The sequence below is a fragment of the Apaloderma vittatum genome, unplaced genomic scaffold, assembly GCF_000703405.1.
Source record: "Apaloderma vittatum isolate BGI_N311 unplaced genomic scaffold, ASM70340v1 scaffold689, whole genome shotgun sequence".
NCBI lineage: Eukaryota > Metazoa > Chordata > Aves > Trogoniformes > Trogonidae > Apaloderma > Apaloderma vittatum.
In genome coordinates, this window is record NW_009733323.1 from 56,486 (window position 1) to 71,456 (window position 14,971).

At 39.4% G+C, this 14,971-nt stretch overlaps 1 protein-coding gene across 1 annotated transcript in view; it reads left to right on the plus strand.

The window, feature by feature from the left end:
- MEGF10 (multiple EGF-like-domains 10) overlaps window positions 1–10,774 on the plus strand; it is a 64,919-nt gene extending 54,145 nt beyond the window's left edge. Inside the window, exons 15-22 of the mRNA XM_009875817.1 lie at window positions 429–557; window positions 3,019–3,147; window positions 3,649–3,885; window positions 5,177–5,304; window positions 5,474–5,597; window positions 7,786–7,830; window positions 9,460–9,666; window positions 10,614–10,774. Of these exons, the coding sequence (XP_009874119.1) occupies window positions 429–557; window positions 3,019–3,147; window positions 3,649–3,885; window positions 5,177–5,304; window positions 5,474–5,597; window positions 7,786–7,830; window positions 9,460–9,666; window positions 10,614–10,774 (1,160 nt within the window). The remainder of the gene's footprint in view (window positions 1–428; window positions 558–3,018; window positions 3,148–3,648; window positions 3,886–5,176; window positions 5,305–5,473; window positions 5,598–7,785; window positions 7,831–9,459; window positions 9,667–10,613) is intronic.
- The last annotated feature ends 4,197 nt before the right edge of the window (window positions 10,775–14,971 follow it).

Below are 14,971 nucleotides of genomic sequence, written 5' to 3' on the forward strand. Positions count from 1 at the left end.
TCTTCATACAGGAGTGGTATCTGTGTGGAGCTGAGATACAGTATGTTTTTCTTTTTTTCTGCTTCGACATCAACTGTGCAGAAGTATGTCCAAAGGTTCATCCATCACTGTACAGACTCCCTGCTCTGATTCACAAACCACCCTCTTCCTCCTCCTTCACATATCTTTTTACGCCCATTTCTTTGAGGACCCTTTCTTGCTGCCTTTTTCTGAACATCTGCTGTCTGTGCCATTTCCTGACTTAATTTTTATGTAGTTTTTGCCTAATGTTAAAATAGGGCAGGTCTTGATCGGCTGCATTTATAGAGTACCACATTGAGTGGCAGGGCTACCGAATTCACTTTCCAACACATGTAAACAGAATATTTGCATTTTATTCTTAGTGCATTTGCTTCACTCCTGTTCCCCTCCTCTTCCTTATATTTCAGGGTGTCCCTTGGGGTTTTACGGGAAGGACTGTGCATTGATATGCCAGTGTCAGAACGGAGCCGACTGCGACCACATCAGCGGGCAGTGCACCTGCCGCACGGGGTTCATGGGGAAACACTGCGAGCAGAGTGAGTAGTGGCGGGAATCACAAATACAAAACCCTCAGCCAGTGTTGCGATACGACCTCGTGGCTTCAGTGTGAATTTTGCTGGGCTGGCGCTTCGGGAGTCAGATCTAGACTTCTTCAAGCAGAGAAAGGCCTGCAGAGTTAGGTATTGACACTTGATGCGGTTGTGATGGCTGTTTCTTTAAATATCTAGCTAGGTGTAAGAGGCATTTGTACTACATTCTAGGTGCTTTGGACGTAATGTTAAAAACTCCCAACAATCCTGTCATGTAAAAGGAACAGATGAATCCAAGTAGTTGTCATTAGCATAAACCACAATGAAAACTAACAGGTAGAAAAACAAAGATAGAAGTACCACACCAATCCTAGTGGATTAAATTAATATTAGCAATGTGGCTTTATAATACAATAGGATTATAAAAGCGTAATAGATTACATTTTGCTTTCATATGCGTGTGATTTTTACCCAAAAAAATCAAGAATAACACCACTGACATCTATGGCAGCATAATGTGCAACATCAAAAGCATAATCAGGCTCTTAAGCACTGAACTGTGAGTCCAGATTTTGCTAGCATTACAGAGGGGTACAGCCACACTTCACGCATTAAACTGCAGCGCAAAGCAATCCGTTCAGTCTGCTATTGTGAAGGTTTAAACCCACCTTTGGCACCGGTGTCATGCACAAGGCTTTGGTTTCGGTGTGTGGAGGACGCTACATATCACCTCTGACCAGGACTGATCTAGCTCTCCTGGATGTGAAGGGCTGTGCAGTGGCCAAGGTACTGGATGTCATACCTGGCAGCACTGTAACAGAAGGGAGGAGAGGTTTCTGTCCCTGTAGACATACTTTATTCTTTCAGTGATGGGTCATTGTAGCCCCAGCTACAACAGGAGATATGTTTATAAGGCTGATCAACATCTGTAGTAGAGACACTAAAAATTTGGAAGTAGATTTTTTCTTTTCCCTAAGAAAACTGTGGTTGCAACAAAATCGAGACAGTTTACAGGTATATATTTGTTTCAATAAAATAATACCTGGTTACCTTTAATTATTAGCTATTTAACTGTTCTTATTCTACTCTGATTATTTCTGTATTTCACTTCAAAAGAGCAATACTGTTTAGGAAAATATAATCTTCCTAGCATCCTCTCTTGTCATGATAGCAAAAAATTATGTTGAATACTTTGGCAAATCTAACTATTGTGTTGTTTTATGTATTTTATTTTTTATCCTATAATTTGGTAATAATAATTTAATAAAATGAAACTAACTGTTTTGGTATTTCTGACTTGAATGTCAGTTTTAAAAATTTACTTTTTATTCCAGTTCAGATTTCAAAATGCCAAAATACATTATGGCATGGTGGGTTTTGCCCAGCCATTGACTTCGGTAGTTATAATCTTGTTTTACATGATGATGATAACCAAGAGAAGCCTGAAACCCTACTTGATTCCGGATTTCACAAGACTGCAAGAACATTTCTTTGGCACCTGTTGTGTTACATTATCTTATAAATTATTCTAAATAAGGAATTCATAAAAGACTATTTTAAAAAGACAGAAAGAAAACCAAATTAATATAGTTAGAAAATTCCATCATAACTACAATAACATAACAAGCCACACAGTAACAGAAGTGGAAGTATGAAAGAAATAATTTTTGTTAGTGTAGGATAATTCTCTACCATGCTATTTGCATGATGTAGGAGACAGTTTGATTAATAATTAATTATTGTATTCAAATCATTCTATGAGAGAAAAAATAATTTAAAATTCTTCCAGTTAGCTTATTCCTCGTAATTTAGGATTTTTCTCCCTTAGGTAGCTTCTCAATGTCTAGAAACATCACAGTATCAAAAGTATGCTAGAAGAAGCCTAGGACTGGTTTTATTTTTATTCAAGTGCATGGAGTGTATTAGACTCATTCTTATGGCCTTTATCTCTTGCTTTTTTACCACCAGCAAATCTGTCAAATGATGTGATACCAGCCAGATGTCTGGCTCCATTCGTGTAATTACATGATTTTTCAAGCACTGGCAGCTGAGAAACCTGGGAGACTTGAGGTTCTGTTATAGAACTGGCACTTTGTTCACATTTTGTCCATTTCTTCACTGTCTTCTACCCTTTTAACTTTTTTTTAGTTTTCCCTCCGTAATTTTACTGCCTTAGTGGCAGCAGCATTACAGATAAAGGAAAATCACTTCTGAATACTATTTCCCTCTCCTTTCCTTTCTCCTTTCCTGCACATACACACACACACTCGGATACAGAGAGGTCCTTTAAAGAAATTTTTTCCGCAGAGGTCCACCGCTGGTAACACATTGCCATCTGCTGGCCGCGTACAAAACGGCTGGAGTCAGAAACAAATTGTAGCACTTTTACGGTGCTGCAGATCTGTAATACCAAAAATTTAAGAAGTACTGGCACGTTCTGATTTTTATTTGCATTTATTTGGTGCAGAATGCCCTCAAGGTACATATGGGTATGGATGCCGGCAGATATGTGACTGTCTGAACAACTCAACCTGTGACCACATCACAGGAACGTGTTACTGCAGCCCAGGCTGGAAAGGAGCCAGGTGTGATCAAGGTAAAGTCTAGATGCAATAAAAATATTGTAATTAGTTTACATAGAACTTGGATTAACCTATTGAATGACATCTCTGTATCATTAAATTAACCTGATAAGACATGCGTGTTTAAATAGTTTATTAGATTATATATATTCTGTGGATTTTGTACATATTGGATGCCTCAGTGATAAGTTTCTTGGAGTAAAGTGCTCAAAGCTTTCAGGACTGCATGAAATGTGTTACAGTGCCGTGCTGTCCAAAGCTGCTGACAGAGCACATGCTTAACCTACTCTGTGCTTGTGCCTAGAGAACGTTCTTACTTTTTCAGCTCTATGAAAATACATGTTTCTGTGCATAAGGCTAGGATTGTCTTCACAATGGTTTCTGACCTAGTTCTATTCTGGCATTATTAAAAACAGTTAATTTACAAGAAAGATATAGAAGTGAAATACTGTCTTCTTCTGACATGTAAGCCTCTGAATTTATGCCACATACTTTCATTTCTTCTTGTCTTTCAGCTGGTGTAATTATAGTGGGAAACTTGAACAGTTTAAGCCGTACCAGTACTGCCATCCCTGCTGATTCTTATCAGATAGGGGCCATAGCAGGCATCATCATTCTTGTCCTGGTTGTGCTTTTCCTACTAGTGCTGTTCATCATTTACAGACAGAAGCAGAAAGGAAAAGAAACAAATATGCCTGCAGTGACCTATACCCCTGCCATGAGGGTCATCAATGCAGATTACACCATTTCAGGTAAATGACGTTTAGAACAGGTGGGGTTTTTTTCCTCTATCTCTTGGCTTTGTGCTTTTTTTAGCTGGGCTCTGAAAGGATTCAGGTCTGCCCCAATAGGGCTTTGAATGTGAATATTTCACCTTTTTGCATTAGCAAGGGCTGCTGCGAGCAGGAAAGTACTTGATTTTGAAAAGGGTGTCTAGAGTTCTCCCTTGGAAGGCTTCCTGGAAAGAAAGACAGGGGAGCTTTTCCCTCTTTAGGAAGAGGAAAGCAGAGACACTGCTCCCACCTGGCTTTTACCAGCAAGCAGCCCCTGAGACCATGATGACAGTGGTGCTGGTGAGCTGGCAGAGAAGACAAGTGGGATGCAGTGGTAGACCTGTGTGCTTACCTTTAGCCTGTCAGACACGGTTCACCCAAGTTCAGAAGGATACTGCCCCAGCATCTGTCACTGTTTCATTTGTTCTGCATCACAGTCTCTTAATCTCTGCTTTGATGATGGTGGCTTACCCTGGTAAAATGTGTTAACTGTAAGGAACAAGTGACCATATATCTTGCTTTATGGTGTAACATTTTGCACCCTCAAATGTTTTTCTGCATCCAAAAATGAAAGTATGGACAAGCCTGTTTCTCTGGGCCTATTTTTAAACAGGATTGGAAACCGTGGCAAAATGTGGTTTCTACCAAGACTTAAAATTCAATACCAACAGCTTGAACGCCTGTTATGGCTGTAAAATATAAGTATTCTGCGCGAGCTGTGGCAAGGTTCTGTAGAGCGGCAGGTAGCAGAGTGGCTCAAGTTTGAATCAAACAAAGGGAAAGGAGCAATACTCTTTAAACAAAACGGAAGGTTTTGGCCTATGGAAGTTCACATGAGTTGGGATGCAATGGGTACATGAAACTTCAGGCGATGCTGTCTTTTGCACATGACTATTAAGGTAAAGAAGACAGCAGAAACAGTTCTCAGAGTCAAGAAAGATGTTGCAAAGATGGTGATGTTCTTGAAGCACCAGAAAACATTGCTGTGAACTTGGTGTCAAAAGTCTCTAGAACCAGGGCAATGCTATGACTAAAGCAGCAAACAAGAGCGAAGGATTGTGAATGCATTTTGCTAAAAGTAACAACATGACTAGCCAGTTACTGCTCTGTACCTCAGTGTCTTTAAATGGATGCAAGGCTTTTAGATATTTTCTTTTCAAGAAAATCTAAATCAGACTCTGAAATCAGTGCAGCTCTGCTAAAAATATATTCTAAGAAAGAAACATCATGTTGTTTTTAGTTGTTTATTTTCCTTTCTTTTTATTTTCAGAAACCATCCCTCACAGTAATGGTGGAAATGCTAACAGTCACTATTTCTCTAACCCTAGTTATCATACTCTAACTCAATGCACTACCCCACCTCATGTCAACAACATGGACAGACTGTCCCTGGCAAAGGTAAAGCATAAAAATTTGGATACTTCTGCGTAAATTAGCCTTTGGTTAGTTTTACTTTGTTCCATGATGTTTCATATTTAGTTTAATTTTGCCTTCCCTGATTACTACCTGGTAGTTCAGCAATTTCCCATCAGTTTCAGTTTCTATTACCTCTCTTTCCACAAAACAGGCAAAAAACAATCAGCTGTTTGTGAACCTTAAAAATTTAGAACCTGGTAAACGAGGCACCGTCTTGGACTACACAGGAACACTGCCTGCAGACTGGAAACATGGTGGCTACCTCAATGAGCTTGGTAAGGAGAAAAAAAGAAACAAAACGTGGAGGAGAATGTGAATGTTATTCATTGTGTTTGGGATGGTTTGGAGAGCAGGGGTGTTCTCCCAGTTCTCCACTCAGGGTAGTGCCAGGCTTGTTGGACTGTGAGGCTCAGGGACGGGCTTGACTTCCCTAAGGCAGTACACCCTTAGAGGAAAAAAGTGACATCTTGTGAGGAACAGTGAATCAGCCCAATGCAGACATGATCTGCCAAATACCTCATACATATTCTTATAAAAACATTTGCTTATTAATTAGTTTCATAAAGCAGTGTGTATTGTTCAGTAATGGTCAGCTGTGGTAAAATTATTTATTCTTAAATAAATCAGAGGTTCCATATATCCTTTTTCTTCCCAGACCTCTGCTTTAAAAAGTAGTTTCTCGTCATTTGAGCTGCTTCATATGTAAATTCTAGGAGCATATTCCCATCTGAGCATCTTCCCATCAAAGACAGCATTGTCCCTAAGAAGAAAAATTCCCGAGAAGTGAAGAGAGTTGCTATATCCTGTTTTATGCTACCTTCTGCTGTCTTTTCATCCTCCCCCAATCTCATGCATTGCAAAAAGGCTGGATTGCACTAACCATACCTCTGACCAGTGAAAGCCTTAAAAGGGATTTTAATTTTCATTATAATTTAGATAATTTAATTACCTTGCTTTCTGGTCCTTATCGGTATCAGATTCTGGGAATCAGATCAACAGTGTGCATCATTATTTTTTTCCCTAATCATTCCCGATTTTGATCTAACCACAGTTCAGGCTCAGGTCTATTTTGAGACTGTTTTGTTGTCATTCTTTTTCTTTTTCTTTTTCTTTTTCTTTTTCTTTTTCTTTTTCTTTTTCTTTTTCTTTTTCTTTTTCTTTTTCTTCTTCTTTTTCTTCTTCTTTTTCTTTTTCTTCTTCTTTTTCTTCTTCTTCTTCTTTTTCTTCTTCTTTTTCTTCTTCTTCTTCTTTTTCTTTTTCTTTTTCTTCTTCTTTTTCTTCTTCTTCTTCTTTTTCTTTTTCTTTTTCTTTTTCTTTTTCTTTTTCTTTTTCTTTTTCTTTTTCTTTTTCTTTTTCTTTTTCTTTTTCCTTTTCTTTTTTTTGGAAAAGCATCAGTCATAATGATCGGTGTTTAACTTGACATTTTTTTAATAACATTTGTACTACCACTTTCAAGATACACTGGCTGTGCTTATTCCACTGATACAGATCTTGAGTTACAGGGAGGACTTGATGAATGCCGATATTATGTCTGTTTTATAGTAGATGAAATGGGATTACTTGGGTAACCCTAGGCTGGTGACTGAGGTATTAGTCTTGCTGAAAACACCAGAACAGCTGACATCAGATCTAATAAATAAAGATAGAGTAGGAATAAAATTAATTGGTTCAGGTCTCCTCAGATAGCACAATTTTGTTCTTAGAAACTACTAATTTTGTTTGTATAGATAAAATTATTTTAGGTTTTGTAAGGCCTTTAGCACTGTAGCACAACACATTCTGATTAGAAAATTAGCAGTCCATAGTATCAATCAAAGCTATTTGAATAGCTTAGTAACCAGATATAAGTGCCAGATCTCTGAAGACAGTTGCTGATTGCTGACATTTATATTGTGAATTATATTGAGAGAAATGTGTTACTAGCAGATAATTGCAAAGTTGTAGACATAGGCACTAGGTGTTTAGTCCATTACTGCAGGTCAGGGGACTGGAACAGAGTGACCTTGGACAACACAATGGGAGTGATTAACTTCAGAAGCAAAGTACCAAGAATTGGAGTGAACTTTGCATACCCTGAGGTTTTCAGGTCAAGATGGGATGTCTTTCTGGTAGATATGGTTTATCCAGGCAAAAAAATATACTTCAATAAAACAGCAGTTACGAGGCTCATTCAAAAGTAACTGGGGGGAAACATAATGGCCTGTGACATACATGAGGTCAAACTAGATACTTTAATGGTCCATTATGACCTTGCCCACCTTCCCTGTTAAGGAAGCTACTGTTTGAAAGTGTGCAAAGAAATAGTAACAATGCTTCTGTAACCCTCTACTGGGCAATTTCATGGTGCTTGTAAGTTTGCTAAGGTAGAAATTAGTCCCAAAGCAATTTTTAAAGCATTAGAAGCTGTTATCTAATCATTTTCCTTGATATTAAAATTACTGGGTTTTATATCATTTCTCTCAGGTGCTTTTGGACTCGATAGGGGATATTTGGGAAAGTCTCTGAAAGGTGAGATTATTTTCTGATGCATTTGGATGAAATGATGTAGACACTCATTTTACTCTTCTAAATTATCTGTGGTTTCTCTGTGAAGAGAGTATAAACTAATTTTAGACTAAATTATTCCTGGGCACGGAATCAATATATGAAGTTTGATTCTTTCGGTGTTTTTTTTTTTTAAGGGAATTTTTTTTTCTTTAAAAAAAAAAACACACAAGAAAACAACAAACCAAGCCTAAGTCCCCTGTGTGTCACATACATCAAATGCCTCTGTAACACTTGAGTCAGGAAATGGCTCTGTTCCAGACAGCAGAAAGGGGATGGCCCTTGAATTCAGCCTGGTGAGCCAGGTAAGGAAGCATGCTGCCTCTGATGCAGAGCTTTGAAAGAGAGGCAATTCCTCTTGCAACTGGCATGGTTAATGTAGGACTGCATGCCAGTCTGCAGTGCTTCATCACATTCATTGGATATGGCCTTTGGAAAAGGCCTTTGGAAAGGATATCAGAATATGAATACACAGGAATGAAAAGCTTTGGAAGCTCAAGGTAGTGATGATTTTTTTCTCATTTGAATTATTCATTTTTCTCATACAACTTTATACTGGACGATAGTGGTGAGTGTCACGATTTGTGTTATATGATTAAGCTATGCCTGTGTATCCAAACAATGAAAAAAGTATATCTAGGTCCATGTGAATCATGAGTTAAATATGTAGATAAAAGCATCTGCTTAGTGTATAATATAGGATATTTAGGCTGAAAGCGTGATATATTATACCTGACATTTCGTAGGTTTGGAGGATTAAGGGAAGCCAAATTTAAAACATCTTAAAGGAGTCATAAAGTTAGGAGAACCTATACACTGATAGATTCAGCAAAGTCAGTCTCATGCTGGATATTCAGAGTCAGGAACAAGCTGAGAAAAACCTCTGCTCTAAAGCTTAAATAATATAGCATAACAAAAAAAAAAAGAATCCCTAATCAAATGGAAAACAAAACAGAGAATAAAGTAACATGGACACAAAAATCTCTTCTCAGCATAAGAAAATACAACTTCTCTTAAACTAGTTATCTGTCTTTCAGGTAAATCCTGAAATGACAAGCCACCTGGTGTTTCTTTGTCAGCTCTGCTATGCACACTTTGCAGAAGCTTAGAAGAAACTGATCACTCTTAGTCTGACTGCGTACTCAAACACTGAACCAAACAGGCCATCCCTAGAAGTCACCTTAACATCCGCCGACATCGCTATTGGGAACAGTCTTAGATCACTTACTTTAAGAGTGTCCTTAGTTCACCATTTCCTTGCAAAGGCAAAAAGTATTCTGAAGTGCCTATTAAAAAATGACTCCACACTGATTATCTGTATTTAACGCTAGCTATTATTTTAACCAAAATTGAAGATGCTCAGACTTTGCAACAGGAATATCCTAATGGCAAAATCAAGCCTGCAAAAGAGCATAGCAGTAGAGGTGTTTTCAATAGTTGCTGTATGAAAATTTTGAAGTGTTATGACTGGTTTCTATTTAAAAATTCATTTGAGTGGCTTTTTAGAAGTCAATACTAAAGAATTCCCTGTTTATTATCAATGTCCATTGTACGTAGTATGCTTGAAAAAGTAATATGAATTTCTTTTTGCAGACCTAGTGAAGAACTCGGAATACAATTTAAGTAATTGCTCATTAAGTAGTTCTGAGAACCCATATGCTACTATAAAAGACCCACCAGCTCTTGTACCAAAAAGTTCAGAATGTGGATATGTTGAAATGAAGTCACCCGCACGCAGGGACTCCCCATATGCTGAGATTGCCAGCTCTTCTTCAGCCAATAAGAACGTTTATGAAGTTGGTAAGTACAAAATCTACTTCTAAATGTTGAAGGTTAAGAACCAAGAACACAGGCCTTTTTTCTTTGAATCTGTTTAATCAAAACACATGAAAAGTCTCTGAAAAAAATGATGAGGTTTTCAGGTTCTATTTTCTGCTCAAAAGATGTAACAACAATCTCATTTATTTGAGGTGAGTGATGTAATTCCAAAGCAGAGAGTTGGAAATACCTTCAGCTCTGTTCTGTAACCTAGAGGGACATCTGAATTTCCCTGGCTTGAAAGCCTTTCTTTAAACAGTAGCATCAACTTCGCATTTGATTGCAATGTAGTTCAGCTCTAGATCAGGCTGTCAAGTACTGGGGGGGATAGAAAAGATCTGTTCCCTCCTTTTGATCAGAAAAAACCAGCTTCTTCACCCACAGATGGTATTTCAGTGATACGGGCCATATCTGCTTATTGCATTATTGTAGTTACTGCAGCTAGAGAAAACTTTGGGGTCTTGTGGAATGGTAGTTATCCTAATGGTCTCCGGGCTGGAATAAAGTATATATAAGATGTCACAGGGTATCATTTTCCTTTTCTGTCCTCAAGTAGGATTCCTCTGAAAGCCACCAATATCCCCAATGTGTTTCTAAGAATTTTTGTAAATTCTTCATTAACAGCCCCAAATTTGGGATAGGGTTTTTTTTCAGTTTATGTACATAAAAAGAACAGATGCTTCTGTCAGTAAATATCCTCATAGCAGGGCGCTGCTGTAGGCCCGTATGTAAAACTGAGGGTTGAGCAGAAAGAGCTGAACATCAGCCTTTGTACCTACACCTGCATTTCAGGACTCATCATGACAAGGAAACATTATATGGAATCAGAAAGGAGTGGATATTTTGTAATTCAGCCTAAAGTGAAATACAGTGTTGACCTTCTGCTTGCTGCTTCTAGTGTTGAATGTACGTGCTCTCTTTTATCACAGAACCTACGGTGAGCGTTGTCCAGGGAGCGTTCAGCAGCAGCGGACGTTTCAGCCAGGATCCTTATGATCTTCCAAAAAACAGCCATATTCCATGTCATTATGATTTGCTACCAGTTCGAGATAGCCCCACATCCTCAACTAAGGAGGTCAGCAGTGAATGACCTCAGAAGCTGATGTGTAGCACAGTGGGACTCTCAAGGGGGAAAGTGGCATGGTTGTGCTCCTTCCTCTAGTTTACCACCATATTTGGCTCCTAATCTGTCCAGCAGACAATTGCTGTACATTAAACAGAATCTCAACATGAGGTTTGTATTGTGTATAAAAGTGACAGATGGACAAATGCCACACACTGGGGATCCTGATCATTCTTTTTTTCACGGCAGTAAATTTATAGAATCATAGAAACATAGAATCATAGAATCATAATCAGAGAATCATAGAATGGTTTGAGTTGGATGAGACCTTAAAGATCATCTAGGTCTAACGCCCCTGCCATGGGCAGGGACACCTCTCACTAGACCAGATTGCTCAAAGCCCCATCCACCCTGGCCTTGAACACTTCCAGGGAGGGGATGTCCACAGCCTCTCTGGGCAACCTGTTCCAGTGTCTCACAACCCTCACAGAAAATAATTTCTTCCTAATATCCGGTGTAAATCTCTTATCTTTCATTTTGAAACCATTATCTCTTGTCCTACCACTATACTCCCTACAGCCCCCCTGAAGTACTGGAAGGCCACTCTAAGGTCTCCCCAAAGCCTTCTCTTCTCCAGGCTGAACAACACCAACTCTCTCATGATCTCCTCATACTGGAGGTGCTCCACGCCCTGACCGTCTTTGTGGCCCTCCTCTGGACTCACTCCAACAGATCCATGTCCTTCTTGTGTTGGGAGCCTGAGAGCTAAACACAGTACTGCAGGTAGGATCTCACAGAAATGGAGTAGAGGGGCAGAATCACCTCTCTTGACCTTCTGGCTACATTTGTCTGGATGCAGCCCAGTCTTTCCGGGCTGTGAGCACACATCACTCTCTCATATTCAGGTTTTCATCTACCAACATCCCCAAGTCCTTCTCCACAGGGCTGCTCTCAATCCACTTATTGCCTGTATTTGTGCTCAGGATTGCCCCGACCCGGGTGCAGGACCTTTTACTTGGCCTTGTTGAACTTCACAAGGTTTGCATAGGCCCACTTTTCCAGCCTGTCCAGGTCCCTCTGGATGACATCCCTTCCCTCCAGCGTGTTGACTGCACCATACAGCTTGGTGTCATCAGTAAACTTACGGAGGGTGCACTCAATCCCATTGTCCATGTCACCAACAAAGATGTTCAACAGCACCAGTCCCAATACCGACCTCTGAGGAATGCCACTTATCACCGGTCTCCACCTGGACACTGAGTTGTTGACTGCAATTCTTTTCAGTATGACCATTCAGCCAGTTCCTACCAACTGAGCGACCTATCCATCAAATCCATTCCTCTCCAATTTAGAGACAAAGATGTCATGTGGGACAGTGTCAAATGCTTTGCACAAACCCAGGCAGATGATGTCAGTTGCTCTTCCCTTACCCACTGATGCTATACCCCCATCACAGAAGTCCACCAAATTTGTCAGGCATGATTTGCCCTTAGTGAAGCTATGTTGGCTGTCACTGATCACCTCCTTATTTTCCATGTGCCCTAGCATAGTTTCCAGAAGAATCTGCTCCATGATCTTGACAGGCACAGAGGTGAGACCAACTGGCCTGTAGTTTCCTGGGACTTCCTTTTTTGCCTTTTTAAAAGTGGGGGTTATGTTCCTCCTTTTCCAGTCAGCGGGAACCTCACCATACTGCCACAGCTTCTCAGATATGATGGATAGTGGTTTATCAACTTCATCTGCCTTTTCCCTGAAGGCCCACAGATATATCTCCTTAGGTCCTGTAGATCAGATTCCTTAGATGCTCTCGAACCTGATCTTCCCCTGTAGTGGGCAGCTCTTCATTATTCCAGTCCCTGCCTTTGCCTTCAGCTTGGGCGGTTGGGTGGTGTGGCTGGAGCATTTGCCAGTGAAGACTGAGGCAAAAAATTCATTGAGTGCCTCAGCCTTCTCCATATCCCAGGTAACCAGGTCTCCCATTTTCCTCTGGAGAGGGCCCATATTATCCTTAGTCTTCCTTTTATCACTGACATACCTACAGAAACTTTTCTTGTTGCTCGTGACATCCCTGCCCAGAAGCAGGTATGCAACACATTTATACTGTAATACACTGATTTGAAAACATTAGTTTGCAGATCAGTTTTGATGACATCCCATTTCAACAACTTTAAATATAGACCTCATGTTTGTCACATTTCAAAGTAGAAATACACCCAGGACAATGCAATTTATCAAATATCACTTCATACAGGTGATCTGCTTCATTAGTTACGTGGAAGAAAAACTGCCTTGCCAAATTTTACCTTCCTTTCTGCTCTTTAGTCAAGATATATTGAGAAACAAGATCTGATGGGGATAAATATGCACAATACTGAAGTTGTCTGGGAAATCCATTATTGGGCTTTCTTGTCCGTTATTGGTGGTGGACATACCTTGCTTGAATAGTTGCGAGAGATGAAAGCATTGCATACAAGAATATTATATGATGCCTCAAGATCATTTGGTAATCCACGCTCAACACCAGTCTTCCACAAATCTTTCGCTAGTATTCAGCTCCATATGTTCCAGTTCTGAATACTATTTCTGCCATACAAAACTAATAATCCATAACATATCAGTAACTACTTCGTAAAATAAGTAAATTAAATCAGTTTATTTTTGACACCATGGACTGATTATGTAAGGAGTGGACAAAGGTGATGACTGCTGTAAATCTTAACTGCAAGGAAAGGTTTACATTTTATAAACAGGTAGTAATAATGACTGTAATATAGAATAAAAATAGTAAAGTGTTCTGATTTTTTTTTCTTAGAAATAACTAAGCAATCTCTGTGCATACTTGCTAAGAAGGCACCTTTTCTTTTTTATAGTTGACATATGGAAACACATGCTTAAGCTGGTCTTTTGCATTGCTAATAATGTGACACATGTACCCCCCATTCTTCATTAACTTGTATCTCCATTTTTATGCTGTGTGTCTGTGTTTCTAGTGATCTAGCTTGTAATTGCAAAAGTATTCTACTATGCATCCATTTCTTTTGCATTTTTGCCAAATGGCCTTTATTTCATCCAGTTAAAGGGACCTCTTGGCAGAGGACGAGGATTAAAGTAAGAATTCCTGTCATACTGATGTCTATCAGAGCTGGTTTAACTTAAATACATAGTACTTTAACTTGATGAATTCATTGGGGAAAAGTCAAGGTTTTTTGTCAAGGATAATAACAAGAATGCAGAAAAAAAAAGTAAAAAACAGTCACTCTTGAAAGTTTAGCTTATCCGGGTGACTATAAAGATGGAGACCATCTTCCAAAAGGCTCCTTTCTCTCCCTCCAGAATAGTCTGCTACAAACTACGAAATTTGATGGAAATTAAATTTGCCAAGGTATTCATCCTTTGAAGCAAAATTGTCCCCCAAACACAGCCTAAAAATAAAATGGTTGATATAGGCTGGGCATTCTCTTTCAGTCAGAAGCTACCTTTAGAAAACTGAAGATGGTGTGTCAGCGTTATTTCCAGATGCTGCCTGCTGACACACTTGTAACATAACCCCAGTGGGCTTTTCCACCCTGCCCTGACCATAACTCTGTGGCTTCTTGTGCATAGCTTGTCCCGAGGGTTGATGTATCCCTGATTGATGGGAAAGGACACAGGCAGTTGCAGTTGAATCACACAGGATATAATGGGAAGCACTAGTCCTCTCTGTGCTGGGATATTGTTTTGGCATTGAGACCTGTGCAATGATGCGAAGGGCAGTGGAAAGGTCAAGGGTTTGTTGTTTGTGCTCACTGACTTAGGACAGGGAGTGCCATGACTTTTTTTTATCTTTACACCTGGACTTCAATACAGTCTGAGACAAAGAATTATTGCTATTATGACACCACTGATATATTCCTAAGAAAATCACAACCAGTTGCCTCTGGAACACTGAATACAACAGAGCATCAACTGGAAGAAAAAATGAAAAAAACTTCGGAAATTTTCTTTTAAAATGAACCCAGGAGCTGAAATAGGAACACAGGTTGTTTCTATTGGTTGTCACTGAAGTGGGGACAAATGAAAAATCTGCATCTAAAGACATCATTGTGGATGTGCTCAAGCCTGAGAATGTATATGCCTGTGCAAAGTGCCCCATAACATTCTTAGTTCTTGCGGGCCGTGAGTACTGGCTGTTTTGCAATTCCCTGGGCACTTCTTGTATATCCTTGGAATAAATAATTAGATTTT